At 46.2% G+C, this 27,992-nt stretch overlaps 3 protein-coding genes and 1 pseudogene across 4 annotated transcripts; all 4 read left to right on the forward strand.

Annotated features, from left to right (window-relative positions):
* The first annotated feature begins 1,873 nt into the window (after nucleotides 1-1,873).
* Nucleotides 1,874-3,583, forward strand: LOC120677735. Its single transcript, XM_039958920.1, has 2 exons — nucleotides 1,874-2,313; nucleotides 2,421-3,583. The coding sequence occupies exon 2, from the start codon at nucleotides 2,452-2,454 to the stop codon at nucleotides 3,319-3,321; it is 870 nt and encodes a 289-aa protein (XP_039814854.1). The 5' UTR covers nucleotides 1,874-2,313; nucleotides 2,421-2,451; the 3' UTR covers nucleotides 3,322-3,583.
* Nucleotides 3,584-16,047: 12,464 nt separating this feature from the next.
* Nucleotides 16,048-17,715, forward strand: LOC120695314 (annotated as a pseudogene).
* Nucleotides 17,716-19,575: 1,860 nt separating this feature from the next.
* LOC120677758 (pathogen-associated molecular patterns-induced protein A70-like) lies at nucleotides 19,576-20,653 on the forward strand. Its single transcript, XM_039958945.1, has one exon. It carries the CDS (start codon nucleotides 19,735-19,737, stop codon nucleotides 20,371-20,373), a length of 639 nt encoding a protein of 212 aa, XP_039814879.1. The 5' UTR covers nucleotides 19,576-19,734; the 3' UTR covers nucleotides 20,374-20,653.
* Nucleotides 20,654-24,808: 4,155 nt separating this feature from the next.
* On the forward strand, nucleotides 24,809-27,958 carry LOC120677746 (GTP-binding protein BRASSINAZOLE INSENSITIVE PALE GREEN 2, chloroplastic-like). 2 transcript variants are annotated; one of them, XR_005676438.1, is made up of 4 exons: nucleotides 24,825-26,138; nucleotides 26,581-26,748; nucleotides 26,849-27,545; nucleotides 27,647-27,958. XR_005676438.1 is itself a non-coding variant. In XM_039958931.1 (3 exons), exons 1-3 carry the CDS (start codon nucleotides 24,903-24,905, stop codon nucleotides 27,236-27,238), a joined length of 1,794 nt encoding a protein of 597 aa, XP_039814865.1. In that variant the 5' UTR covers nucleotides 24,809-24,902; the 3' UTR covers nucleotides 27,239-27,645. The 2 variants fall into 2 exon arrangements, 1 of the variants encoding a protein (XP_039814865.1); XM_039958931.1 differs by lacking the exon at nucleotides 27,647-27,958 and having other exon boundaries at nucleotides 24,809-26,138; nucleotides 26,849-27,645.
* Nucleotides 27,959-27,992: the final 34 nt, after the last annotated feature.

Consider the following 27,992-nt stretch of genomic DNA (forward strand, 5'->3'; position numbering starts at 1 on the left):
ATCCCGGGACAAAGTAAACCAGATCGAGACGACGACAGTGCTGATAATACCAGTGCTTAGCTTCCCTGCGAATCAAACATGGAAGGCTACTTGGCGGCCAAGTCCCAGTGGTGACGCGTATTTATAATGTCGAGATCGACATGCATGTGCATGCATGCAGATATTATTATATTAATAACGCTAAACCTGGTCAGCACGAAAATCAGTAGGAAAAAGTGTTTAGTCATGAACTTAGGCCAGTCTCAGTGGGAGTTTTATGGACACAGTTATCTAGACTGAGAACTAGATAATTGTGCCAGATGAGTTTTATGGTGATGAAACTCTAGTCTTCTCTCTCTTTGTCATGTCAGTAAAAGTGATTGTATTTAATGTCATGAAACCCTCCATGAAACTACCATTGGGACTGGTCTTATGATGATGATGACGACGACTTCCACAAGAGTGATGGTGACACACAATTATTTCCTCCGTTCCAAACTATAGGTCCTTTGATTTTTTGACTCCAAGTTAGACTAATTATTTTATTCAAAAATTTGTGCAAAGTATTACTTTTTTGTTGTGGCTTACTTTATCAATACAAGTTCTTCAAAAATGACTTAAAGTTGACTATTTTTATACAAATTTCTTGAATAAGACGAGTAGTCAAATTTGGTGTCATAAAAGTCAAACAATCTATAATTCGAAACAGAGCGAGTAATATATATCCTGGAAAGCGCCCCCAAAAGTCTACATACTCTGAATAGATTAATGAACTAACCTGTAGATGCTAGCGTACGGAAGCATGTTTCCATAAAAAAAGGTTGAGATTATACTATTGTCAGTACCTAACTTCCATAAAGACAACAACGACATATGCAACAAAATAAAAGTAGGAGTGGTCATTTACAAAAAAAAATGGCTTATAAGGGTAATCACAAAGAATTAACATAGAATTTATCAATGCTTTCGGTTAGCATAATCAATTCGGGTATAATTTTCCTTGATTTTGTTTATTTCTCACACCTCATTTTTTTCAATGAAAATCTTGAATATGGCTTGGACTAAAATAAAGTATATTAACAATTGCTTGTGTGCACTGTCTCAGCTGAATGCCCTTACCAACAGCGTTAATTGTTTCCTTCCATAATTTGTTTTAAACAATCAATCCGTCAATCTTGAGATTCCATGGTGCCACCGAAATTCACTTGCACCGAAGAAACAAATGGGCAGAATTGAAAGTAGGAAAATAGATAAAGTTCATTCCCATGGGAACCAAACCAATCATGTGAAGATACGTACATGGCGTGCCTGGTCCATGCTTGACCGGCCGCATTGCCTAGGTCACAGCGGATCTATGACACGGACAACTTCTTCGGCCGTGCTACTTTTCAACAAGAAAACGAGATAATTGAGGGGTAAATTTGCTCCTGGACCATTCAATGATGCTTTTTGCTAGAAGCCACTAAAAAATTTGACTTTGCTCATAGACACTAAAAAAAATTGTCTTTGCTGGGAGACATCACGCCCACTATTTTGTTCAAGTTAATTGGATAATCACATGAAATGACGAATTTGCCCCTATTGACTTATCCTCTCCCGCACAGCAATCTCTCTCTCAAGCCTATGCTTTCTCGCATACTAGCGGTGGTGCGCGGCTTTCCTCCCCCGCGCGCAGCTCTCCTGCTCGCAGCCCGGCCGGGCATGCTACCCCGGCGGTGCCCCCTCTCCTCCTCGCTACAGAATAGACGGCCAAGCCACCATGTGCTCCTCGCGCGGCACGCGTGGGAGGGACGGACGGACGGACCAGCTTGCAACTTGGCCGGCGATCCCTTCTCGGCACGAGGTTGGAGAAGACGGAGCGGGCAGCGGTGCTGAAGCAGCAGTGACGCAGCGGCATGGGCGGGTCACGGGTGGCAGCAGGGGAGGGCCGCCGCGCGCCGGACCAGGCCGTCGGCAGGAGGGCCGCGTCTAGAACCTCCGCACCCCGCGGAACGAAGCTGGAGGCCATCGAGCTGGAGCTCGATGCTAAGCCGCCGCCGGTGGCGGGTGGCAGGAGAGCGACGGAGCTGGCCATGACGCTGCTAGCGGAGCTGTGCGCGTGCGCGGATGGGTGCGCGGCGGTGACCGCGCCCCAAGAAGGGCGTCGTCGTGGTGGCGCGGCGGCTGCTGCGCCGTGGCCTGCGGACCGAAGCTGTGGCCGGCGCTACGAAACAGGTGGGAAGCAAGAAGGCCTCTGCACGCCGGAGCAGGGGCAGGCAGGAGGGCCGCTGCTCGCCGGAGCAGGAGGGAGCAAAGTGCGAATCGGAAGCAGGAGGGGCAAGCCGTAGGTATGAGGTAATTTTGTCATTTCCCATTCCTTTTCAGTTAATCTGAATAAAGAATAGACTCTAGTATCCTGTAGCAAATTGGAATAGTTGAAGAGTGTAATCATAATTTTTTAGTGGTCTGGAGCAAAAAAACCAACATTGAAGGATGTCCTACAGCCAATTTTCCGTTAATTTAGCGCTATATAAACTCTACCCGTGCGTATTCGAGCCCCCACATCCTCCCGGCACACGAAGTCTTTGCTATCACGCCGTTCTCGGCCTCGAGCAGCAGCAGCCAGCAGCAGCAGTGCAGCGCGGGCGTAAGAGCCGGGCGCGCGAAGGAGAATCCCACGGAGCTTGGCCGACGATGGCGGCGGCGTGGTGGTGGCCGTCGCTTCCGGCGTGGCTGGGGTCCGAGGCCGTGTGGTTCGTCGCGCTCAACGCCGTGGTCGCCGCCGTCGCAATCCTGTCCTCCCGTGCGCGGCCATCTCTGGCGGCGACGCCACGCCGCGGCGGCGGCGGCGTTACGCGCAGGGCCTCCTCGGCGGTGCTGCAGAGCCTCCGCTCCTTCTCCATCTTCTCCTTCCCGTCCGCCTGCATGTCGTTCCTCCAGCCCGACGCCGCCGCAGCCGCCTATCAAGAAACAGAGGAGCTGGTGCGTGTGCGTTCACCCACCAACAAGCCGCTGCCGTCGCCGCGAGCGCTCGTGCTAGCACCACCGCCACCCGTGCCGGCGGCAGGTGAGGAGGATGTGGACGACAACGATGAAGAGTACGAGGACGAGGACCCGAACGCGATGAGCATGGACGAGGCCTACGCGCTGGTCCTGGCGTCTCGGCAGCGGCCGGAGCGGGAGCAGGAGGAAGCGGCGAGGCTGTCCGTGGTGGATGCCAAGGCGGAGGAGTTCATCCGGAGGTTCAAGGAGGACCAGCGGCAGCAGCGGCTCAACTCCATCTTCAACTACACCCAGATGCTCAAACAGCGTGGGCTCGCCGGTGGCCGCCGGCCGCCGGATGCGAGGCCAGATCAGCTTTAGAGTATTTGACTCAGTGACGTATTCAATTCTTTTAGATTTTGGTCAGCATTTTTAGGGGGCCAACTATCTTTTGATGTTTTTTTATACACTTAAGTATCTTTTGATTTGGTGTTTTTTGTTTGTTTGTAAATAAGCTAGCATATAGTGTGCAGGTGTATATCTTGTGGCTTGGACAGAACTTTTTTTTTCTTGGCCAGAACATTTGTTTGGTGTATATCTTCTAGCTTGAACATAATTATAATAATAACATTGTTCAGTGACATAACATAGTTTGATGCGCATCTTGTAGGATGGACAGAACATGTGTTACCCATTCTTAGCCCAATGTTTTGCTGACCTAACAAAGTGGAGACTAAGCAAGCCTCGTGATATAACACGGCTAAACATGCTGACCAATATTCCCTCTGTTCCAAATTGTAAGTTGTTTGATTTTTTTAACACCAAGTTTAATTCGACCACTTATCTTATTCAAAAAATTTGTGCAAATAGTCAAATTTAAGTCATTCTTGAAGAGCTTGCACACAACCAAAGAAGTGATGTTTTGCACAAATCTTTGAAGAAGATGACTGGTCAAACTTGGGGTTGAAAATGTCAAACGACCTATAATTTTGAACGGAGGGAGTACAAATTATTTTTTTACTTTATCCAGAGTAATAATGGGCATTCAACATTTTTCCCCCTCCAATGCAATTTTTACTGCAAAACAGCTGCTCATTCGTGTATTTTCTTTTCACAAAACTTGCATTGGATATACATAATGTCATCATCTATATAGTGTAATCCAAAATCAGTCACTACTGTGATGGGGATGGGAGGGTGTCTTTCTCCGGGATTAGGATCTGCACAACTAACCGGTGGACTGGAAAATTCTGTAATTATTATGCGTTTCTTCCGATCCAAGAACAATCCAATGCGGCCAAGCTTGACGCCCGGCTAACGTCACAAAAAAATAAAAAAAGCTTGACGCCCAGCTCACGCAAGACGGCAAGAGGGCAGGTCTCACATCTGGAACCTATATATTTTTTTAGATTAAGATCTGAAACCTATATATGGCACCAGACAGTATCCAAAAATGTTGAGCATCGACGACTACTACAGAACAGGTTTTTTTTTTTTTGTCCCGGTTGAGAAATCTCTTTTGTCCCGGTTTCGCAATCAAGACCGCCAAGGCCTCCTTTTGTTCCGGGTCAGATAACCGGGACAAAAGAGGACCTTTGGTCCCGGTTGGTAGGCAGACCTTTTGGTCCTGCTTGGTGTTACCAACCGGGACCAAAGGGTCCTTTTTTTCCTTTTTTTCTTTTAGGTTATTTCTATTCCATTTCAGATTCAATTTTGTATTAGAATTTAAGTAGAGTATGAACTCCACTAATATAGATAAATATAAATATAAATTCATTTTTGTAATATTAGTCCTTAATTTTTATCATATATATAGGAATTCATATACACAATGTGAATTCCTATATATACGATAAATATTAAGAACTAATATTACATAAATGAATATATATATATACATTCATCTATATCTATATTAATGGAGTTCATATATATATTTACATACACATACATAGATATACTCAGATACATACATATATACTTAATTACATACAAAGTGCAATAAGAGTTTTACTTAATTTTATCATATTTATTCCTATTATCTATGTTTGACACGCCATCATAGTAGTATTCTCCTGCCGGGTCCAGGATCTCGTGAACAATAAATTCGCAAATGGCTTTTTGAATCGCCAAGATCTTTTCCTCTGGTATGAGTTTTGTCTCGCATTTCATTGAGCTGTGGAAAAGTGAGAATATTAATTATAACAATTTATAAAACGAGTTGCACGCAAGCTAAGTTTGATTAAGTTTTTTATTTACTTCCTGCTGTCATACGGTAAAGGTCTTTTGAGGACCTATTAGGGTAGGGTAAATTTGCTCGTGGACACAATTCAATGATGCTTTTTGCTAGAAGCCACTAAAAAAATTGCCTTTGCTCATAGACACTAAAAAATCAGTTGTCTTTGCTGGGAGACATCACGCCCACTATTTTGTTCAAGTTAATTGGATAATCACACAAAATGACGAATTTGCCCCTATTCACTTATCCTCTCCCGCACAACAATCTCTCTCTCAAGCCTATGCTTTCTCGCGTACCAGCGGTGGCGCGCCGCTTTCCTCCCCCGCGCGCAGCTCTCCTGCTCGCAGCCCGGCCGGGCGTGCTACCCCGGCGGTGCCCCCTCTCCTCTTCGCTACAGAATAGACGGCCAAGCCACCATGTGCTCCTCGCGCGGCACGCGTCTAGGGGACGGACGGACGGACCAGCTTGCAACTTGGCCGGCGATCCCTTCCCGGCACGAGGTTGGAGAAGACGGAGCGGGCAGCGGTGCTAAAGCAGCAGTGACGCAGCGCCATGGGCGGGTCATGGGTGGCAGCAGGGGAGGGCCGCCGCGCGCCAGACCAGGCCGTCGGCAGGAGGGCCGCGTCTAGAACCTCCGCACCCCGCGGAACGAAGCAGGAGGCCATCGAGCTGGAGCTCGATGCACCGCCGCCGCCGGTGGCAGGTGGCAGGAGGGCGACGGAGCTGGCCATGACGCTGCTAGCGGAGCTGTGCGCGTGCGCGGCGGTTACCGCGCCCCAGGAAGGGCGTCGTCGTGGTGGCGCGGCGGTTGCTGCGCCATGGCCTGCGGACCGAAGCTGTGGTCGGCGCTACAAAATGGGTGGGAAGCAAGAAGGCCTCTGCACGCCGGAGTAGGGGCAGGCAGGAGGGCCGCTGCTCGCCGGAGCTGGAGGGAGCAAAGTGCGAATCGGAAGCTGTAGGTATGAGGTAATTTGGTCATTTACCATTCCTTTTCAGTTAATCTGAATAAAGAATAGACTCTAGTGTCCTGTAGCAAATTGGAATAGTTGAAGAGTGTCTCTCAGCAAACGCATAATTTTTTAGTGGTCTAGAGCAAAAACCAACATTGAAGGATGTCCTACAGCCAATTTTCCCACTAGGGTGTGGACATTCTCTATGACATAGTATGCGCATAAATTAGTTCCTTGTGCCTGCCTCTGACACTTCAAGAGAAATAAATGAAGTAATTAGCTATCAATGTATTCATATATACTAAAGGATATGGAACATGCAAATAAAGTAGAATCTCACCCGTATCGGAAAGTTTTTCCTCCACTTTAGTTCGGCTCTGAAATTATTGCCACTATGCTTTCGAACGAATTTCTTTCAAACCCTGAACACGAACCAAAACGAATAAATATAGTTGTCGTTGATTTCAAAGCAATGGTAATTGAGGTGGTAAATTACTTGTCCAACATGTCGGTCATATCTTTGTATTGGTTTGGATCTCTGCGCAATGAGTCCATAACAATCGCTAAGCCCTTGTCAGGATATATGTTAATTAGTATCTAGTGATCTCTGCAAGATTTCATGTAAGATTAATAAAATTTAGTTATATAGAACTAAAATAGTTACATGGCAGAAAAGACTTGCCCAAAGTTGTACAGAAATGCAATGGTCGACTTATAGTGCTGAACGCTTAAGTACTTGTACAAGTTTTTGAAAGTTCTGCAGGATTGCTCTGGAGATTCTTACAATTCACAACTATTGGGTCGATGAAGCCGATTTGGTAATACCCTTTTTTTCCGACAAGTTTGAATCTCCATCCTATGAGATACAAAATGAAGTAAGGAATCAATAGGTTTGGAACTTGTAATGAATCGGGACTTCAAGAACACACTTACAGAAGCCACAAAGTGACGATAGAGATGTCGAGGGAGTCCTGACGGTATAGTTGGTAGATTTCTTCCCAATCAATCCATATGATGGCCTCTCCACGAAAAAAATCTTTGTCTGTTATCTTTGCACCCTGCATGAAGTTACAGTCTCTCATCGCCTTCATGTACAAGTCATGTAGCCTTCGCATTTGCGTTGGAAGCAAAGGCACAATATCTGAGGGGACAAGGCTGGTGCCCTCCTTATATGGTCATCTCACCACTGGAGCTATCGGATAATCTTTATCCGGATCCGGAAATTGATTCAAAGCCCATGTTATCTGATCAGTAGTGAGTCTTGATGATTACAAGAACCCCAGAAAGCCTTGTTGTTCCTGGTTTAGAACAACTAGTGGTTGTATTGACTATTTCTCTTGGGCGTCGAGCTGTGGAATATCGAACGATGACGACCTTGATTTCCTCTTCAGGTATGATTTCTTAATTGAGCGATCATAGTCCGAAAGCGGTTTCTCAATGAACTTTCTCCTATTCGCTTCTTTCATTCCAATAAAAAAATTTAATTTTGAAGGGTCCAGTAGTTTATCCTGATTCTCTGGCTCCGTCTTCTTTCGCTTCTTTGGCGGTGGCGGAGGAGGTGAGCCAGGAGATGGCGGCTCAGTAGGAGTAGTCGACGGCTGCCTAGGAGATGGCAGCTCAGCAGCAGAGTGTTCTGGGGCAGGTCCCGGAGACAGTGGCGGAGCAGGTGAACGACGATCGGGTTGCGGCAATGCCGGCCTTGATCCCTGATCGGTAGGCTTGAGGATGATGTACTGCTTGTCCCATAGGATGTAACCATGAACGGCGTCTGCTAGTGTTGTCTCCCCGTCACCTCCAGGAATATCGAGCTCGAGATTCTTCCAATCATTGCACACCCCCTCGACCCCAACTTTAGCGTATCCAATCGGGATCTCCGGCCCATGGTACACCTCGCCTGGTATGCTTGGCATGGCGAAACTGTACGCTCCCGTGAACCTTAAGTTCTTAGTGCAAGTTTGAAGCACACAAGGTGTCCACTGGGTGATCTCATCCACTGGATAGTGCTGCTCGGCCGTCGTATCAATAGCGGCGATTCCCGTATCGGCAGGGAGGCCCGTGGAGGCGCAGCTGCTTTTACGTTGAGATAGGCCGGCCGCATCGACAATAGGCTCTGCAGGCGTCGCTTGCTGTTGCTGCTGCTGGCTCATTGCTAAGGCCACCTGGCATTTAACCTCATCTGCCATTCTTTCATCTTGTGAGAGGAGCTTTTCCTCTAGCCTTCGCAAGTGCAATCGCTCCTCGTTCTTCCTTCTATCCCGGCTTCTATATGTATCGATGTAATCTCTGAAACTATATTTCCACGCAACCACTCCCTTGCCCCTTGTATGCCCCGGATGTTCTGGGTTCTGAAGGGCGTAAGTCAGCTCGTCCTTTTCTCTATCGGGCTAGAATGTCCCTTGGCCAACTGCTTGTATGGCCTCCTGTAGTCTCCGGGCCACTTGCTGAATTTTCTGGCCAAAGACGCACTCACCCGTCTCTGGGTTCAATGTTCCACCATGAGCATAGTACCAGTTCTTTGAACGTTCAGGCCAGGTGATGGTCGCAGGTGTGATATCTTTGTCAATCAAATCCTACTCCATCTTCTCACATTTTGGTTTTGCCATCTTGTACCCACCTTGCCCCTAGAGTGTGATGATATATTTTCTTGGAGGCATTTTCCTTGGCCTTTTCCACGTTACGAATCCCAAGCTCTGAAGACTTATATGCCACAAAGGCATTCTAGTGGTCCTTCTGCTTTGAAAGGTCTCCAGTAAACTCGGGCATTTTCCCATTCTTGATATAATTCTTCGTTAGATTCTTCTTAAATGTCTGAAGTTGTTCGGCCATCTTGCTTAGGGTCCAGCGCTTAGCTGCTTCTTCTGATTCAGCTGGAACCGTGAAGTTCTTCTTCAGCTCCCGCCAGAGCCATTCCTTTTCTTTTTCAGGCACCGCATCCCTTTGCTTACTCGGATTGTTAGCTTTCCATAACCTAAAACTTATAGGGATGTGGTACCGGACAAGACATCCACATTGCCTAACGTATTTCTTTGCGGCTGCTTCTGGAGCGATCGGTTCGCCATCTGGAGCCACTTCTGTTATAATAAATCGCCCTTCCAATTTCTTGGTCGGGCCTTACTTCATTTTTTTGGTCTGCTGACTTGTTGATCCAGATGGCTTCAAAAAAATAAATATATATTCATGGTTATGACTCATTGTAAGTACAACTTAGAACAGAAGGATCGATATTTAAGTATATACATTTGCTTCATGGTCATGAGCAGCATCTGTAGTTTGATCAATTTCCTCGCCACCGGACATATTGAGGTATATGTCGGTATTGGCGGCATCACCGGTGTCGTCAGCATGAGCAGCCGCGGCGGCGTTACCGGATGCAATTATGTCCATTAAGAATTGCTCATCATCCATCTTGTCACGTCGTGGGTCCATCTTAACAAACTATTGAATATACAAATTGTTTTGATCAAATTAAAGAAAGTATCCAACTAAATTTCCAACTAAATTTCCAATAAATTTCAATCCAAAATTTACAAGGATCTAAATTTCCAAGGATCAAAATTTTCAAACTAAATTTCCAACTAAATTTCAAACTAAATTTCCAATAAATTTCAAACTAAATTTCCATCTAAATTTCAAACTAGATTTCCAATAAATTTCTATCCTAAAAGTACAAGGATCCAATAAATTTCCATTCTAAAATTACAAGGATCAAAATTTCCATCCTAAAATTACAAGGATCCAATAAATTTCCATCCTAAAATTACAAGGATCCAATAATGAGGACGACGGTGTGGGGCGAGTCGCCCAAGGAATACGACGCCGGCAAATGAGGACGACGGTGTGGGGCGAGTGGGCACGACGACGGCGAGCAGCGGCTGCGGCGGCGGCGGTGGAAGCTCGACGAGATCAAGAAAAATCCAAGTGTTGGGAGGGCAGGAGGGGCGCCAGGATATATAGAATGGGGGCCTTTGGTACCGATTCCAGCCACCACCCGGGACCAAAGGCTCTTTGGTCCCGGGTGGTGGCTGGAACCGGGACCAAAGGCGCCCCCCCCCCCCCTTTGGTCCCGGTTGGAGCCACGACCCGGGACAAAAGACCTTTTGGTTCCGGGTGGTGGCTCCACCCGGGACCAAAGGGGGCTTTTGGTGGGCCGCAGCAAAAATACGCCTGCGGCCCATTTTTAATCTCGGGTGGATCTACCACCCGGGACAAATAGGGGCCCGTGGCGCCAAAATTTTTAGGTTCTTGAATTGTTTCTTTTTTTCTATTTTTATTTGCCTTTTTAAAATAGGATAGCAGCTGTTAATTGTGTAAAAAATAAATTAGGGTTCCAAAAATAATAAATAAAGTTCCTGGCCTTATTTATACTTGATATGTACACAAAAAATTGTTTATTTGTATTTAAGTTATTTGGATCCTTGATATATACAACTTTATGCATATTATAATTTTTATTTTTACTATGCAAATATGTATTAGACAAAATAATTGTTTCAAACTATTGGTTTTCGAAATAAAATGAGTTTCTTCAACACATTAACATTAAAAAAGCGAGTTTTACATATAACATAGCCATTTCATGTGCTAGTCAATGTGTTTGTTTTGTGAGTGAGTTTTAATGTGTTAGTTAGTGTTTGTAGTTATATGTTTCATGAAACAAATATAAATAAAAATAAATAAATAAGTACTAACCCTATAAATACATATTTATTTTTAGAGAAATTGATGCATCACATATATTAAAACTATATATATGTTTAGAGAAATTGATGCATCACATATATAATAAAATATTCAAATTCTCCATCACATGTTTATGAAATATTACATAATGATTCTAATACATCAAGGATCAGCAGGTACTGGTATGGTAATAGACTTTCTCTTCACAAATGTCCCTTGATTATGATCATGGCGCAAGTATGGAGCATCCTCATTGGCCAGTAGGATGCATGGATCAGCATTGACGGTGAAAGATGGAATATCAACAAAGTTATTATAATCCTCTGACAAGTCTATCCTATCCTCGACTCCAATGATATTTCTTTTACCTGAAAGGACTATATATCGCTTTAGCTCATCGGTTTGTTTGTTGATCCCCTTCTTTGGCTTGCTAGACATGTCCTTAACGTAGAAAACCTAAGAAACATCCTGGGCTAGGACGAATGGCTCCTCTCTGTACCCAAGATTGTTAAGATCAACTATTGTCATACCATACTAATCTTTTGTTACTCCAGTCAGCTTCACCCACTGGCACCAAAACAGAGGCACCTTGAAATTGGGACCGTAATCCAGTTCCCATATCTCTTCAATGTAACCGTAAAATGTCTCCTTTTTTCCATTGATGTCTGTGGTGTCCATACACACACCACTATTTTGATTTATGTTTTTTTATCTTGAGCTGCCGTGTAAAATGTGTTTCCATTTATCTCGTACCCTTGGTACGTTAAGATATTCCAAGACGGTCCCCTAGACAACAAGAACAGTTCTTCACCTATATCCATGTTATGCATTAGATGTCTCCGCAACCAGCTGCCGAAAGTGTCGATGTGTTGACGTATAATCCAGGTCTCAGACTTTTCTAAAAATTCCGAGGTTAGAATCTTCTTATGTTCCTCAATATACGGATCCACCAAGGACGATTGTTGAAGAACTGAAGAGTACTAGGCCCGATCTTCCGAGAGCTATGGGTACGTTCGATTGGTGTTGATCTTGACATTGACAACCCGGCTTCAAATCAGCAAGATTCGAACCCTGCAACCGCTACACCACTACTCCGTTGGTTATCAACCAAGCACAACTTGATTGACCTCACCGAGAAGTCTTTTCCTGCAAGCGAATCGAAGGACACAAGCAAGAAGATGTAAACAACGCAATCTGATATTGCAAATATGGATGAAGCGAATCAAAGAGGGGTTCAAGAACTCGATTCCAAAGGACTAATCGACACAGTGGAGGAGATCAAGAACAAGGGCCCTGGATCAATGTATAAGGACTTGTCGCCACAGATACAACGATGCAATGTCTATTCCTCGAAGGAAAACTCAAGACTAAAAAAAACCCCAGTCTAAACGGCGGTGGCTACTGAGTTTAAGGGAGAAAGGGGGTGTCCTAGGGTTGGGGCGACCAGGGGGGCGCCCACAACATGGGCTTAAGGCCCGACACGATACAAAGCCTGAAAAGGCCCAAAACAGGTGATGCAACACCTTTCTGTGGTCACACAGAATGTTCCACGAGGTTTCTGGAGCTGGGACCAGAACCAAAAGAAGCGTCTCATCGTCACGATTCCAACACATCCAAGATCACCTCATTTGGATGTCGTATGAGGGAGATATCACCAAAACCGTGCAGGGGTGTTGGCTGAATCCGAGACGAATGTGATGACCGAGTTGGTAACGACTTGTAACTTGGGGAGGGCCATGGCATGAACGTGTCTAGCATATCGATGTCCTCATCATCCTCCCCTTCTTGAATTGGAGTCGTCCTCGACTCCATCCCATCATCAATCTCCTGCAAAAGGTTAGTGACAACAGGAAGCAAGGTACAAGACATAGGATCATGTGTGGGCCGCATAATGTGCTTTCTTGAACGAGTCATTATCTATGCAGACATGAGATTTTTTCCCTAGTGTGCCCTTTCCATTTAGTCTCCCCTCATACCGCGATTCAGGGACCCCAATCGGTTTAAGATCATCAACAAAATCAACACAAAAGTCAATAACCTACTCTATTCCGTACGCACTGGCGATGCTTCCTTCTGGACGAGCATGGTTACGAACACATTTCTTTAGTACACCCATAAACCTCTCGAAGGGGAACATGTTGTGTAGAAATACAGGTCCGAGGATATCAATCTCTTTCACAAGATGCACTAGAAGATGTGTCATAATGTTGAAGAATGATTGTGGAAATATCAGCTCAAATCCAACAAGATATTGTACCACATCGTTCTGTAGTTTTGTCAGATTGACTGGGTTAATTGTCTTTTGAGAAATTGCACTGAGGAAGGCACATAACTTCACGATGTTAACTGCACATTCTCAGGCAGAATCTCCCGCAGCACAATAGGAAGAAGTTCAATCATAAGCACGTGGCAGTCATAAGACTTTAGGTTTGTCAATTTCGTCTCTTGCAAATTTAGGATTCCTTTAATATTCGATGAGTATCTAGATGGGACCTTGACACTGCTCAAGCATTCAAACATGTTTTTTTTCTTCTTTGCTAAGAGTATAGTTGGCAGGACATAAATAGTGTCGTCCATTGTCTCGCTTTTCAGGATGTAGGGCATCTCTGTCTTCCATTCGTTGTAATTCCTAACGTGCTGCTAGTGTATCTTTATTCTTTCCGTACACTTTCAAGAATCCTATCAGGTTAACGCAAAAATTCTTTGTGAGGTGCATCACATCAATTGCATGGCGAACATCTAAGACTTTCCAATATGGTAGCTTCAAAAAAATAGACTTCTTCTTCCACATGGGCGCCAATCCGTTGTCGCTCGGATCAGATTGGCTACCTGGTCCCTTTCCAAATACTACTTCTAGATCTTTGACCATTTCAAAGACGTCGTTGCCAGTACGGTGCATCGGTTTTGTTCGGTGGTCCCCCTGCCCTTTGAAATGCTTGCCTTTCTTTCGTACCTGATGTCTGACGGGAAGAACCCGACAATGACCCATGTAAACACACTTTCTGCAGTGAGTCAACCATATACTATCGGTATCCTCCAAACAATGTGTGCAGGCTCTATATCCCTTGTTCGATTGTCTCGACAGGTTACTAAGAGCAGGCAAGTCATTGATGGTTACGAACAACAATGCTCGTAGGTTGAAGTCCTCTTGTTTGTATTCGTCCCACATCCGTACACCTTCTTTACGTTATAGAAATAACAGTTCCTCGACCAATGGTCTTAAGTACACATCGATATCATTTCCAGGCTACTTTGGGCCCAAGATAAGCATAGGCATCATGATGAATTTTCGCTTCATGCATAGCCATGGTGGAAGATTCTATATGCATAGAGTGACAGGACAAGTGTTGTGCCCACTGCTCATCTCACCGAAAGAATTCATGCCATCCGTACTTAAACCGAACCTTATATTTCTCGCATCCAAGTCAAAGTCAATGTACGTTCTATCTATTTTTCTCCATTGTGACCCATCCGCTGGGTGTCTCAACATTGAGTCTTGCTTGCGTTCCTCTTTGTGTCATCGCATCAACTTAGCATTCTCTTTATTTCTAAACAGACGCTTCAAATGTGGTATTATAGGCGAGTACCACATGACCTTGGCAGGAACTCTCTTACAGGGACGCTCCCCCTCGACGTCCCCAGGATCATCTTTTCGGATCTTGTAACGCAATGCAACGCATACGGGGCAAGCATCCAAATTCTCGTAGTCACCTCGGTAGAGGATGCAGTCATTGGAACATGCATGTATCTTCGGCACCTCCAATCCTAGAGGGCAAACAAGTTGTTTCGCTTCATACGTCGTGCTAGGCAATTTGTTGTCTTTAGAAAGCATTTTTTTCAAAAGGTTTAGTAATTTACCAAATCCCTTGTCTGATACACCATATGTTGCCTTCCATTGCAGCAACTCCAGTGTGGTGCCAAGTTTCTTCAACCCATCCTCACATCCTGGGTACAACAACTTGCGATGGTCCTCTATTATCTGCTAGAACTTTAGCCTCTCTTTTTCACTCTCACAATCTTCCCGCTCACCGCACAATGCCTGTCCAAGCTCGTCGGTGGGCTCATTTCCTGCAACATCTGCTTCAGGCTCTTCCATGGCAGTATCATCATCAAAGGCACCGAATCCAGCATGGATAGGAAAATTGACGTCGTCGTCACAATCTATTTCTTCATTGGCTTCCATCACAACACCCTTTTCTCCATATTTGGTGCAACATAAGTATTTGGGCATGAAACCATGACGCAGAATGTGACTGTGAAGAGTTGTTCTAGAAGAATAATTTTTATTATTCTGGCAGTGTAAGCATGGGCAACACATGAAACCATTCTGCTTGTTTGCCTCGGCGACATTCAAAAAATAATGCAAGCCATCAATGAACTCTTTGGTATGTTGGTCAGCTTTGTACATCTATTGCCGGTCCATCTGCATTGTTTGAATAACATGAATAGAAAAATAAATGGTCTACATAATCCATCACACAAACATAGTAATTTAAATAGTCCAAATTAATATCATTCTTCATACACCATGATTAATTAAAAGGTCTACATAATCCATCACTTATCTTTACAACAAAATAATAAAAACACATACAAAATACAACTAATTATTCATAATAATAAAAAATTAATAAAATATTAAATAGTCATATTGTAATATATACATACTCACATTGTAATATATATACTCTCATTGTAAACAAAAATCTAGTTTTAATTTATAATAATAATAATATGAACTCTCTATACATGAAAAATCACACAACTCTCTATACAAGAAAATCACACATCAACTCTCTATACTCATCTAGAAAAATCACACATCAACTCTCTATACTCATCTAGATAAACTAAAACAAGTAACTCTATCTATATATGCACAACTAAAAGTACTATACACATTTGAGTTCAAATGGTATAAAAATGAAGAAATTTTCACAAATCTCCTATTTCTCTATTTCTAAACAATAAAAACTGAGCTAAACAAAAAATGAATGATGAGAAGAACAAGCTCTAACCTTTATAACTGTTGAATAGATAGGAAATCGAAGATTCTTCACAAATCGTGGAGGAAATGGGTAAGAACTCCTTCCACCCGAGCCAAGAACAGAAAAAACACTGAGTTGAATGGCTCGGGCGGGAGGAGGAAGAAGGGGATATGGGCCGGGGCTCTTTTGTCCCGGTTGGAGCCACCAACCGGGACCAAAGCCCCTACATTTGTCTTTGATCCTCGGACCAATGGTCCCAAATGGCGCCACCAACCGAGACAAAAGGCCTCTGGACCCTCCACGCTGCCCGGTTAGTTGTTGGACCCGGAACTAAAGCATTTTTTTTGGTTCCGAATCCAAAAGCAGGCGGGTTAAATGGCCTGTACCAAAGCCCTGTCCGTGGTGCGTGGTAGCGCGGAGTTCATCCGGTGGTTGAAGAGGACCTTCCAATATTGAGTAAATTCCCTGTATGCCATTGTAAAATTGAGATTATCCCTTATGTGCCATTGAAAATTAGCTGATCCCTTCTATGCCATCGTTTTTAATTTTCCATCCCCTCAATGCCATTGCTGTTAACTCTTCCTAACGGATCCGTTAAAGCTTATGGCGAAAAGACCAAAATACCCCTCCATCACCTTATCCCCCGAGCGCACACCCCCCTCCCGTCCCCGACGCCAATCCCCCCTCCCGTCCCCGAACCCAAGCGAGGGCGCGCCGGTGCGGAGGCGAAGCAGGCGCGGCTTCCTCGCGCGGGCCCTGCGGCGCGCGCTTCACTCCCTCGCGCGGGCCCCGCGTGCCCTCGCGCGTGCCCACTCGCGCGGGCGCGGGCACTGGGGGGTGCTAGGCCGCGCGTGGCGGGCGGCTGCTGGAGCTGCGGGCGGCGCGCAGAAGCCGCTGGAGCTGCGGGCGGCGCGCAGAAGCGGGAGTGGTAGGCGCGGCCAGCAGCTGCGTACGCAAGGGGAGGCCCGTGCAGCCGCGCGTGGAGGGGCCTCGCCGTCAGCAGATCCACCCCGTCGTGAGCTCCCTGTGGCGCGCGGGACGGCTTCACCCCGTCTTCCATCGAGGAGGCCACCGGCATCTCCGGCGTCGAGCAGAACTGCCTCGTCGTCGCCTCGCAGGTGCGCGACTCGCTCCTCAGCGAGACCGCCGCCTTCCCGCCCGACCTGGTCCCCTACTTCGACTCCCTCGGCGGGCCCGAGCTGCTCTACGAGCTCCGCTTCCTCAACGCACGCCAGCGCGCCGACGCCGCCAAGCACTCCATTGACCACCGCCTTGAGCCCAAGGGCGTGCGGGAGCTCGCGCGCTCCATGAAGGACTTCCCGCGGCGCCGCGGGGTCGACGACGGGTGGGAGGACTTCGACGGGGCCTCCCCCGGCGACTGCCTCGCCTTCGCCCGCTTCCGACCGACCCTGCCAGGGCGCACGTCGAGCTCGAGATGGAGCGCGCGAGGAAGAAGGCCGCCGGAGAGGAGGTGGAGGAGGAGGACGACGCCGCCGCGGCTCGCCCAGCCGTCAACGTGTTGCGGCTCCAGTACGGCGAGGTCGCCGAGGCTACCACCGTGCTGTTGCTGCCGGTGGTGCGCGAGACGGACGGCGTCGCCGCCATGGAGGCCGCCCCCATGCGGACCAAGACGGACGTGGACCTCGGCATCGTCGAGGTGGACAAGGCGTGGGCGCGGTGGGCCGTCGTGCCCGGATGGGGCGCCGTCGCCGCGGCAGCGGAGGAGGCGGTCGTGGTCGAGCTGGCCGACGGGCGCAAGCTGCCGTGGCAGACGGCGGAGGAGGAGCCGGTGCTGGTCATCGCCAACCGGAGCCAGAAGAAGGTGGCGGAGAAGGGGCTTTACATCCTCGAGAAGGAAGGCCGGCTTGTGGTGGAGAGAGGGAGAAAGCTGGCTGCGCAGGGCATCACCACTGGCTGAGCAGGGCATCACCACTGCCGCCGCCAAGCACTCCACTGGTTGCTTGTAACCATGCATGTTTGGGCATCAAAAACTAGTTGTATGAACAGCACTGGCAGCTTACAATGAATTTTATATATTTGACATCTCTCTATATGGTTTGTTCGATCATTATGTTTGCCTTCTATCTCCTGATAAAATAACTAGATCAATATATACTGTTCTTGTTTCTAATGGCATGGGAGGAATGAAGGTAAGAAATATGCTTCATCCTACATAGGGGTATTTTGGTCTTTTCGTCATAAGCTTTAACGGATCTGTTAGGGAGAGTTAACAGCAATGGCATTGAGGGGATGGAAAATTAAAAATGATGGCATAGAAGGGATCAGCTAATTTTCAATGGCACATAAGAGATTATCTCAATTTTACAATGGCATACAGGAATTTACTCTCCAATATTCCGCCGCTCCGCTAGATGCTCGGCTAGTCGCGCTCGCCGCCGGCGTTCCGGCCAAACCAGCTTTGACTGACGTTTTCAATTCGTTTGGGATGCAGTGCGGGGGGAGGGGGGGGGGGGGGGGGTGGGGGGGGTTAAGAAAAGAATCAGAACGAAACGTGTGGCACCAGACAATATCCAAGCAAGACAGCGACGTGTGCCGATATGGCACTTGTCATCCTAGGTGCGCGTTAGCTAGTAAAGCTGAAATGTCAGCAGATGAAATCATGAATACAGGGGGGGAGATATTAACATCCACACAATGACACAAAGGCAAGCTTAATTAGCACAGTAGAATGGATGACGATTCTATTTAGAATTAAATCGGAACTAATTAAGGAGTTAAGTAATAGAGTCTAGCTAGCTCACACGTGTAGTCTGCTGCTCGAGGACGATTCTCCGGGTAACGTGAACAGCCTTCCAATTATCAGTTTGATATCGACAATACTACTACACCCAGTCAGCATAGAGAAGAGTCAACGACAAACGCTGGGTCAAGAGCTCATGTGACGATGACGATGACACAGTCGAATGACGGCGATCCCACCAAAGTAATGCAATCTCCTGGAAAGCGGCTCTTTCTTTTCGGCAGAAGTAAAAGTAAAGCAGGACTGTCACGCAATGACAGTGTGCCGACAAGATACCCACTACAACACTTAACTAATTAAGCTACGATGAACTCTTGTGTACACTGTCCATCCTAAAAAAATTCTCAATCATGCTTCCCGAGAAGTCAAAAATTTTTAATGATTATTTTTTATAAAAAATTACTAACATTATATCTCCAAATAGATTTAGTATGCAAATATATTATAGAAGTACTATTTTGTATTAATTTTATTAAACTTAATATTGTTTAAGCGAGATTGTATTATTTCAATTAGGGATAAAAGGAGTAACCAACTGTAACGAACCTAGAAGCAAGCTAGCGGGCTCTTTTCAAAAAAAAAAAAAAAAGGAAGCAAGCTAGCGGACGGAAGCATGCAAAACCTGCGGCCAAGTTAAAAGGTAAATAAACTCGTGACGAGATGCGCTTGCCGAGTCAAAGCCTTCCGCTGGTCACTAACCTTTCGGTCGTGTCAGGCTGCCAGCCACTTTAGCAGCTCTCCAGATTATTAGTCTGCGGCAACTGTGGTGCTGCATTTGTACATATCTTTGCTTTACAATATGATTACCGACTCTACGTCTCACATGAAAAATAATATACTTGGGTACGATAGTGAAATGTTTCATTCAGAGGGAGGATATTCCAGTCATGAAAACGTACTTTAGTGTATTCTGATTTTAAATTACACAGTTAGCTCCTGACCATTTCAGATTGCGACCAAACACAAGTCAAGTTCCGTTCAAAAAAAAATCCTCTGCATCGGCATCTAATCCACCCCACACGCTATATACTCTGCACGCAACTGCCCAAGCAGCAGAGCCTTCTCTTCCTTTCTTCCCGTACAAAACTCCTGAGCTTTCGAAGCAGAGCAAGCCAGGAGAAGCAACCGCGCCAAGCAGCCGAGAGCGCGGCCGATCAAGAGTTGGCGGGCGCGCAGATGATGGCGGCGGTGTGGCGGTGGCTCCCGGTGCCTGCGTGGCTGGGCTCCTACGCGCTGTGGTTCGTCTTCCTGAACGCGGTCGTCGCCGTCGCCGCCGTCCTGTCCCGGTCCCGCTCCTCGCTGGCCTCGCCCCGCCGCGGCGCCGGGATCACGCGCAGGGCCTCCTCGGCGGTGCTGCAGCGCCTCCGCTCCTTCTCCATCTTCTCCTTCCCCTCCGCCAGCTTCACCACCGCGCCGTTCCTGCACCCTGACGCCGCCGCCGCCCAAGAATCGGAGGACCCGTCGACGGCCCGGACCATGATCGCGCGGCAATCGCCGCGCGCGCCGTCGCCCAAGGCAGAGCTCGTGCAGGTGGCGGAGGAGGGCGCAGGCGAGGACCCGAACGGGATGAGCATGGACGAGGCCTACGCGCTCGCGCTGGCGGCGCGCCGGCGGCCGGAGCGGGAGAGGGAGGAGGAGGCGAGTAGGTCGGAGGTGGACGCCAAGGCGGAGGAGTTCATCCGCGGGTTCAAGGAGGACCTGCGGCAGCAGCGCCTCAACTCCATCTACAACTACACCCAGATGCTAAAGCGGCGCGCTTTCGGCGGCGGCGGCGGCGGCGGTCGGCAGCCGGACGCCCGGCCAGATCAGCTTTGATTCCCCTCACGTGCTCAATTCGTTCACAAGTTGGTCATCGTTTTTCAAGGAGACCAATTCTGTTTTGAGTTGTCGTTCTGTACATAGTTCTTCAAGAACCCCGGTATAGTTTGGACAGATAGTTTGGTCAGTTTGCTTGTATAGTTTGGACAGGTTGCTTTATTTGCATGTTTTGTTTAATTTTCGTTCGGCGCATTGGCGTCTAAGCTAATGTTTTGTTGTAATCACATTTCATTTGTTCTTTGAAAGGGGTAATGAAATAATATATGTGTGTGTAAATGGGATGATTCAGTGTATGTTGAATGGGAAAATAGGATTTCACATTTTAAATGTTTTGTTACCAGAAAATATATTACATCCATTCTTTTGCACAATGGACTGAAATTGCAAACAAATTAGACAACCCAAAAAATTGCCGCTTTTGCGAATAGAGGAATTATAATAAAAGGAAATCATTTTCCATTGCGTAGGAAAAGAAGAAAATGGCATTCCTCCGTTTAGGGCAACTATAGGAAAAATGAAACTTTACTCACCATACACCTATATCTTGATATTGATAATAAGGTTACCGCAGGGGTATTATTGCTATTCAAATGCATATCACGTACCATTGACAAAATATTTAGCAATAAAATACAGTGTGCATACATATTCTAGAATCCAGTGTGCAAGGGTTTAGCAATCAAAAAGTTTGATCTCACCTTGATTTCTTATAAAATAAAATTCCTAAACACTTTCTAGAATCCTGACATACAACATATTTTTATGATTAGGACATGAGATTCATGGTGGCATTACCAAGAATACCGTAAATTGTGTAGAACTCTTGTGAAACTCTCTTGCTAAGCTGTAACTAACATACACGCAAGCTAGAAGACATGGAAAAGGAAGTCGTATTCTCAGTAAGAAAAGGAAAACATAAGTGCTAGATTCCTTTTCTTAGCTAGAAGAAAATGATATTCATTCTTTGAGGATGAAGAAAATGAAAATATTCCTTCGGCGTCACGATACCATACCACCCACCGGACACGGACAAATCTATTATTTGTCGCGCGCTGGTACGATGCAAAGCTATCGCACAGACCTAATACTTGCTCTTGCGGCGGCCCACAAAGATGTAACGTGAGCTATTTTTCCATTGATCATTTTTCTCTCTTTTTTTTTCCTCATTCGTCGGAAGGCCACCACTGCCATGACATCCGTTGCCCAATAAAAATTAAAGGTTCACAAACTTCAAAAGTTTAATTTTATGTCATCAACTTGTAATTTCTGTTACTTAGATCCATAAACTTTGAAAGTACAATTTTAGGTCCATGAAACTTCATCCATAACCAGTGGTGTGGCCATAGACGCGTGCACAATGGTCACCCCGATATGGGTGTTCATGGATGTCTTTCAAACCCTCATCGAGAATCACTCTAGGTTGACCTAAGTCTAATATCGTTATGAGACTTTTCGCCACAACACCTAGCGCCACCATATTTCGCCACCCGCATGCACCATGGGGGACATATGGATGGATCGTCATGAGACTTTTCGCCACAACACCTAGCGCCACCATATTTCACCATCTGCATGCACCACGGAGGACATATGGATGGAGAGGAGGACCATATTGCAAGGTTATGAATAACTTCAAATAAGTCTTTCATCCATCCTCTCTCTCTCCCCTCTTTCGCTAAGCACTTGATTCGAAATCGAGCCTCAAATTTCACTCATATGGCAAAACTCTAGCAACGTGTGGGCACCATGTGGATTCTTGTTGTTGTGATATCAGTGCATGAAGGCTAGGTGGAGGTGCATGGATCCAGGTGACATAAATTATAAGTTTATGGACCTAGAAATATGCTTTTAGAGTTTGTGACCTAAGTGACATAAATTATAAATTTATAGATAACCTAGAAATGCAATTTCGAAGTTGATGAATCTAAGCGACATCCTCTTACACGTTGATGGACCTCTAGTACATTTTACTCATAATTTTATTATGAAGTTACAACAATTATTTTGAATTTACGATAAAATGGTTCTAACTTTAAAATAATTAGAAAAGTTCATCCATATATAGTTAAATGTAGTTTTGTTTTGAAGATCCGGTCATTAGAATACAAGGGTGCAATCAAAATTTGTTTAGGCACTTAGTTTGAAAATTATAGATTTTTTTCTACTACTAGCATAGACACACGTGCGACACGCGCATAATTTAGTTTGGATACCCCAGCTAGGACTTATGGTTCTTCACGTGAGAACTGTCTTTTTTATATAGGGAAAAGTATGCTTTACACCCTCGAACTATCGCAAAAGTCCGATTTTCAACCTTCAACTACGAAATCGGACAACATAGGCCATCCAACTGTCAAAACCAGGCAAAATTGGTACCTGGAGTGGTTTTAAAGGTGATTTTCCATTTTGTGAGAATTAAAAATATTCAATTTTACACTAAAAAATTTATAAGTAATTATTTTTTAGGTCAAAAAATTATGAAATGGGTATCAAAAGTTTTCTAAAAATGTAACCTATCTATTGTCACATGACTTGTGAGCTATTCAAATCTAATTTTTTTATATTCATAATTTGGTTACTTGCAGTTATGCCTATTATTTTTAACAACTAAGATTCAAATGGAGTAATAATAGATAGGTTACATTTTTAGAAAAAATTTGGTACTAGTTTCATATTTTTCTGATTTAAAGTGAATTAGTTTTGATTTTTTAGATATAATTAGATTTATTTAATTATTTTAAAAAATACAAAACCACCTTCAAAACCACCCAAGGGCCAAATTTGTCCGGTTTTGATAGTTAGATGGCTTATGTTGTCCGATTTCGTAGTTGAAAGTTAAAAATCAAACTTTTACAATAGTTCGAAGGTGAAAATAGGACTTTTCCCTTCTATATAAGGACATGTTAGCATTATTTGAGGTGGTTACGAGCACATGTACAATAAGTTTCTAATTCGTACGTATCTTAGCATGCAATGTGGGTACCGAGTACAAAAATATGAAACAATCTTTGTACAGTAATATCTCAGAACAATTGAAAAAGTGATATTTATACACAGAAAAATATCAACAGAGGTATCACCATAAGAACAGCATGGATGAAAGCAGAAACTGATCAATTACCTATGCTCGATTGATCTACAAAATCTTGTACCTAGAAGAGTAATTTTGTAGTTTACCTCGGTGTGAGTTTGGGCCTCTGATTGCTGGCGCATTGCGAGAAAATTGCGGCAGCTGCGTCCACTGCCAATGTCATCGCCGCGCACCGCCCAAGGCTGACGACGTGCCGCGCCGCCGCCAAGCGTGCAGCACTGCTACACGTGCGCATGGCTGGTGTCTGGTTGAGATCGATAGGACCATAAGATTCTTGGACATCGTGGTGGGGTTGCACACAATCTGGTGGCGTCTGAATTCATCAGGAGCAGGCAACGCCGGCCTTTGCAGGAGGAAGACGATCGAACGAGAGACTCGATCGGGAGACAGAAGGGCGCTGCTGGGTCACCGTGTGACCGCAGCACACCTGTCACACTAGCCCTTCTCACCCTATATTTTATATTTTAATCATAAATTAGTCTAATAAATCGGTCCACGTATATAATACAGTCAAATTTATTTTAAAATTTTTTATTTTATTTTAGAATAATTTTTTTAATTATTCCAGTAATACAAAAAAATTGTTCGGAAAAAATTGTTCTAGAACAAAAATAGTTATTGAGCCTTGTGTGATAGTTTGGCTACCAGTTGTCCAGGTGACTCCTAATATTCGCAGAGACAAAGGCAATATGCGTAGGTACCAAGTACGATATGTGGGTATAGGAAGGTGTGGCGAGAAAAGAAATAGTATTTTGACAGAAATGCTCTCCAACTCACGATTTTTATGGATCTACCCATCGTTTTTCTCAACCCCAATAGGTAAGTCCAGCGTGAGGGGTAAGACAGACCCATCGATATATGTGAGAAAGATTTTCAATTATTTCCAATTTTTTTATATAATATATAGATGGACTCCTCGTTTGAACAAAATCCAATGCTCATGTCTGGTACAATCGGTCCTGTCTGCCCATCCCCGATGGCCGGATCGTTCGAATAGAAAGAGAAAAAGAAAAACAGCTACACCTCAAGGACCTTATGGGCTAATGTATTGGCTGCTTTACCGTCGTGGGCTGCAAAACTGAGCGATCGTGCTGGCAGTGTCTGGAACATTACCGCCGGCCACCCGATCATCACATCACAGTGCCTGGGCCTGCGATCCTGTGGATACTGCACCATAAGGTAGAAGGCCTTATTGGGCTGGGCCACCCGATCATCACATCACAACTTTTCATTAGCTAATGAAAAGCTCAGTCTAAAAGGGCCAATTTACTTTAGGGGCCCAAAGCCCAATAGCGGTTGCTCGGCTATTACGATTTCCGTCCCTCCTTTCATTTCGAAATTACGTCCAACACCTTGTAGGCAGCAAAAACCCTGTCCTCTCATGTCCACCGCCTGACACCCACCGCCGATCACGCGCCGGCGGCGGCACGGCAAGATGCTCTCCCGCGCGCGGCGCCTACACCCAGCTCTCCACCGCCTTCTCCTCCCCACCACCCCTGCACCCTCCCATGCTCCACCGCGCCCACCTCACCACCCCGCCGCCGCCCAAACCTCTACGCCTTTCCCAATCCCCTTCCGCCGCCACCTCTGCTCCCCACCACCACCAACGCCGCCGCCGGCATCGCAGCCTCCAGCGGTGGTCTCTTCTGACCCCACAGCCGTCAGCGCCAAATCCGTCTGCCCGGGATGCGGCATCACCATGCAGTCCTCGGACCCCGCCCTACCGGGCTTCTTCTCGCTCCCCTCCCCCAAATCCCCGGACTACCGCGCGCGCCTCGCGCCAATCACCGCCGACGACACCCTGATTTCCGCCTCCCTCAAATCCGGTCAGCTCCGGGAGGGGTTAGAGCCCTCGCGGGGCGCCGAGCCGGCCGCGGCGGCGTCCGAGGCGGCGGAGGCCAAGGGTGAGGGCAAGGTTCTGGTGTGCGCGCGGTGCCACTCGCTGCGGCACTACGGCCGCGTCAAGCACCCCGACGCGGAGCGCCTCCTCCCGGATTTTGATTTCGTCGCAGCCGTCGGCCCGCGCCTCGCGTCGCCGTCGGGGGCCAGGTCGCTCGTGCTACTCCTAGCGGACTCCGCGGACTTCGACGGCTCCTTCCCGCGGGCCGTCGCGCGTCTGGTGGCCGCCGCCGGCGAGGCGCACAGCGCGGACTGGAAGCACGGGGCGCCGGCTAACCTCCCGCGCGCGCTGCTCGTGGTCACCAAGCTCGACCTGCTCCCGACGCCGTCTCTGTCCCCCGACGACGTGCACGCGTGGGCGCACTCCCGCGCTCGTGCCGGTGCGGGTGCCGACTTGCAGCTCGCCGGGGTGCACCTGGTTAGCGCCGCGCGCGGGTGGGGCGTCCGCGACCTGCTCGACCACGTGCGCGACCTCGCCGGGCCGCGCGGGAATGTCTGGGCCGTCGGCGCGCGGAACGTTGGCAAGTCGACGCTGCTCAATGCGATTGCCAGGTGCTCTGGCGTAGTCGGGCGACCCACCTTGACGGAGGCACCAGTTCCTGGAACAACCCTTGATGTGATTAAGGTGGACGGCGTTCTTGGAGCTCAAGCGAAGCTGTTCGACACACCAGGACTTCTCCATGGGCATCAACTGACATCCAGACTGACAAGCGAGGAGATGAAGCTGGTTCAAGTGAGAAGGGAGATGCGCCCCAGAACCTACAGAGTAAAGGTCGCATTTATTCTCTTTATCTTCCCTAATATGATGTGTCTCAGTATGTCCAATGGACTGCTGCTGCTGCTGCCCATTTTCTTAAGTTTGACAAAAAAATTGTTGTGAAACTACAGCCTTTTGGTAGTTTGCTGCTACTGGTTGATTCTGCAAAATGATGAATATCCGCTGAAATGTAGTGCAGCAATTCTTGTGAAACTGAACTTGTCGATTCACAGGTTTTGAATTGGACTGGGTAATGGATAATAATTAAATTTATGATGTTTCATTTAGTAGATTGTGATGTGCTTCATTTTACATTGTTGATTTAATCTTAAGTTGTTAAGGAGCATCAATAGATACACCTTTTGTGGGTTGTAGCTCAGGATGATTCACTAACCTGCAGTCCTGCACTTGTCAAATGATTGATATTTAGTATGCTTTGTTCTTGAATCATTTACAGACAGGACAGTCTATACATATTGGTGGATTGGTGCGCCTGGACATTGAAGAGTTAACTGTAGGATCAATCTATGTTACAGTATGGGCATCACCACTTGTCCCACTTCACATGGGGAAGACAGAAAATGCAGCAACGATGATAAAAGAACACTTTGGCTTACAACTACAGGTTTTTTGGTGCAACATTACATGTTTTTGTTTCCTAGAACTAGAATATTGCTCTATTACCTTGCATAACTACAATGCCACTGTTGTTCTGGTAATTGCAGCCTCCCATAGGCCAGGATCGAGTAAAGGAGCTCGGTAAATGGGTGAGGAAGCAGTTCAAAGTTTCTGGGAACAGTTGGGATACAAACTCTAAGGATATAGCCATTGCCGGTCTTGGCTGGTTTGGAATTGGACTGAAAGGAGAGGCAGTGTTGGGATTATGGACATATGATGGTGTTGATGTCGTCTCCAGGAGCTCCCTAGTCCATGAGAGGGCTTCAATTTTTGAGGAAGCTGGTTTCACAGTTTCACAGATTGTCTCTCAGGCAGATAGCATGACCAATAAACTGAAGGGCACCAAGAAGACAAACAAGAAAAAAGAGAGCAAGACGAGTACTTCACCCATCACAGCTCCAGAAGCTGCAAAATCTGCTTCCACCATCGATGCTTGAGTGTTTTCATGCAGTCCTGTGACTGGAGTACTGCTTCGGTTGCCATGTTCTAGGTGGCTGGAGTATTGCTGCGGTGATCATGTTCTAGCCCAGAATGCTCTGCTTTGGCCCTAGAAGCTGTAACTGAAATCAGAAGCATACATTGTCTTTGGCCCACAATGTTCTTCAGAAGGGGCCTGTGTTCATTGAAGGTTTTCTGGTAGGGAACTGTGTTTTAACGCCCTAAATTTTGAACCTTCACTTATTTGTTTGGATGGTAACACCTATCTGGAGAGTCAGTCACTCATTTGGGAGTACTCCATGTGACATGTATGTTAGAGTGTGGGTGTGTGTTCGGGTCTATGTATGACTCTCTTCTTCTATTAATACAATGATACGCAGCTCTCCTGCGTGTTCGAGAAAAAAAACATGTATGTTCAACACGAGTACTTGTGTTCCAGATTTACATTTGGATTTTGTCATAAAATTTTGGATTTTACACTTGTTTTGTAAAGTTATAGCGCTGGACCTTCATATAGGTTCCACAATCACCTCTGCGGCTCTGGAGACTCTGCCTTGTGTCAACATGTCCTAGGGCTATAAATTCAGACGGGCATCTCTTACAGACTACAGCTTGTCTTCTAGTGAATTTTTTCTTTAATTTCTGTTGGAATCAGTGATACTTTGTTGTAAATTTTCTGTTTTGTATTCTCTGCGGTGAATTTCAGCATCATTTCTTTATTGTCTTTCATTATCCTGTGCTTCTCGGGTGGGT

The sequence above is a fragment of the Panicum virgatum genome, chromosome 2K (assembly GCF_016808335.1).
Source record: "Panicum virgatum strain AP13 chromosome 2K, P.virgatum_v5, whole genome shotgun sequence".
Taxonomy (NCBI): domain Eukaryota; kingdom Viridiplantae; phylum Streptophyta; class Magnoliopsida; order Poales; family Poaceae; genus Panicum; species Panicum virgatum.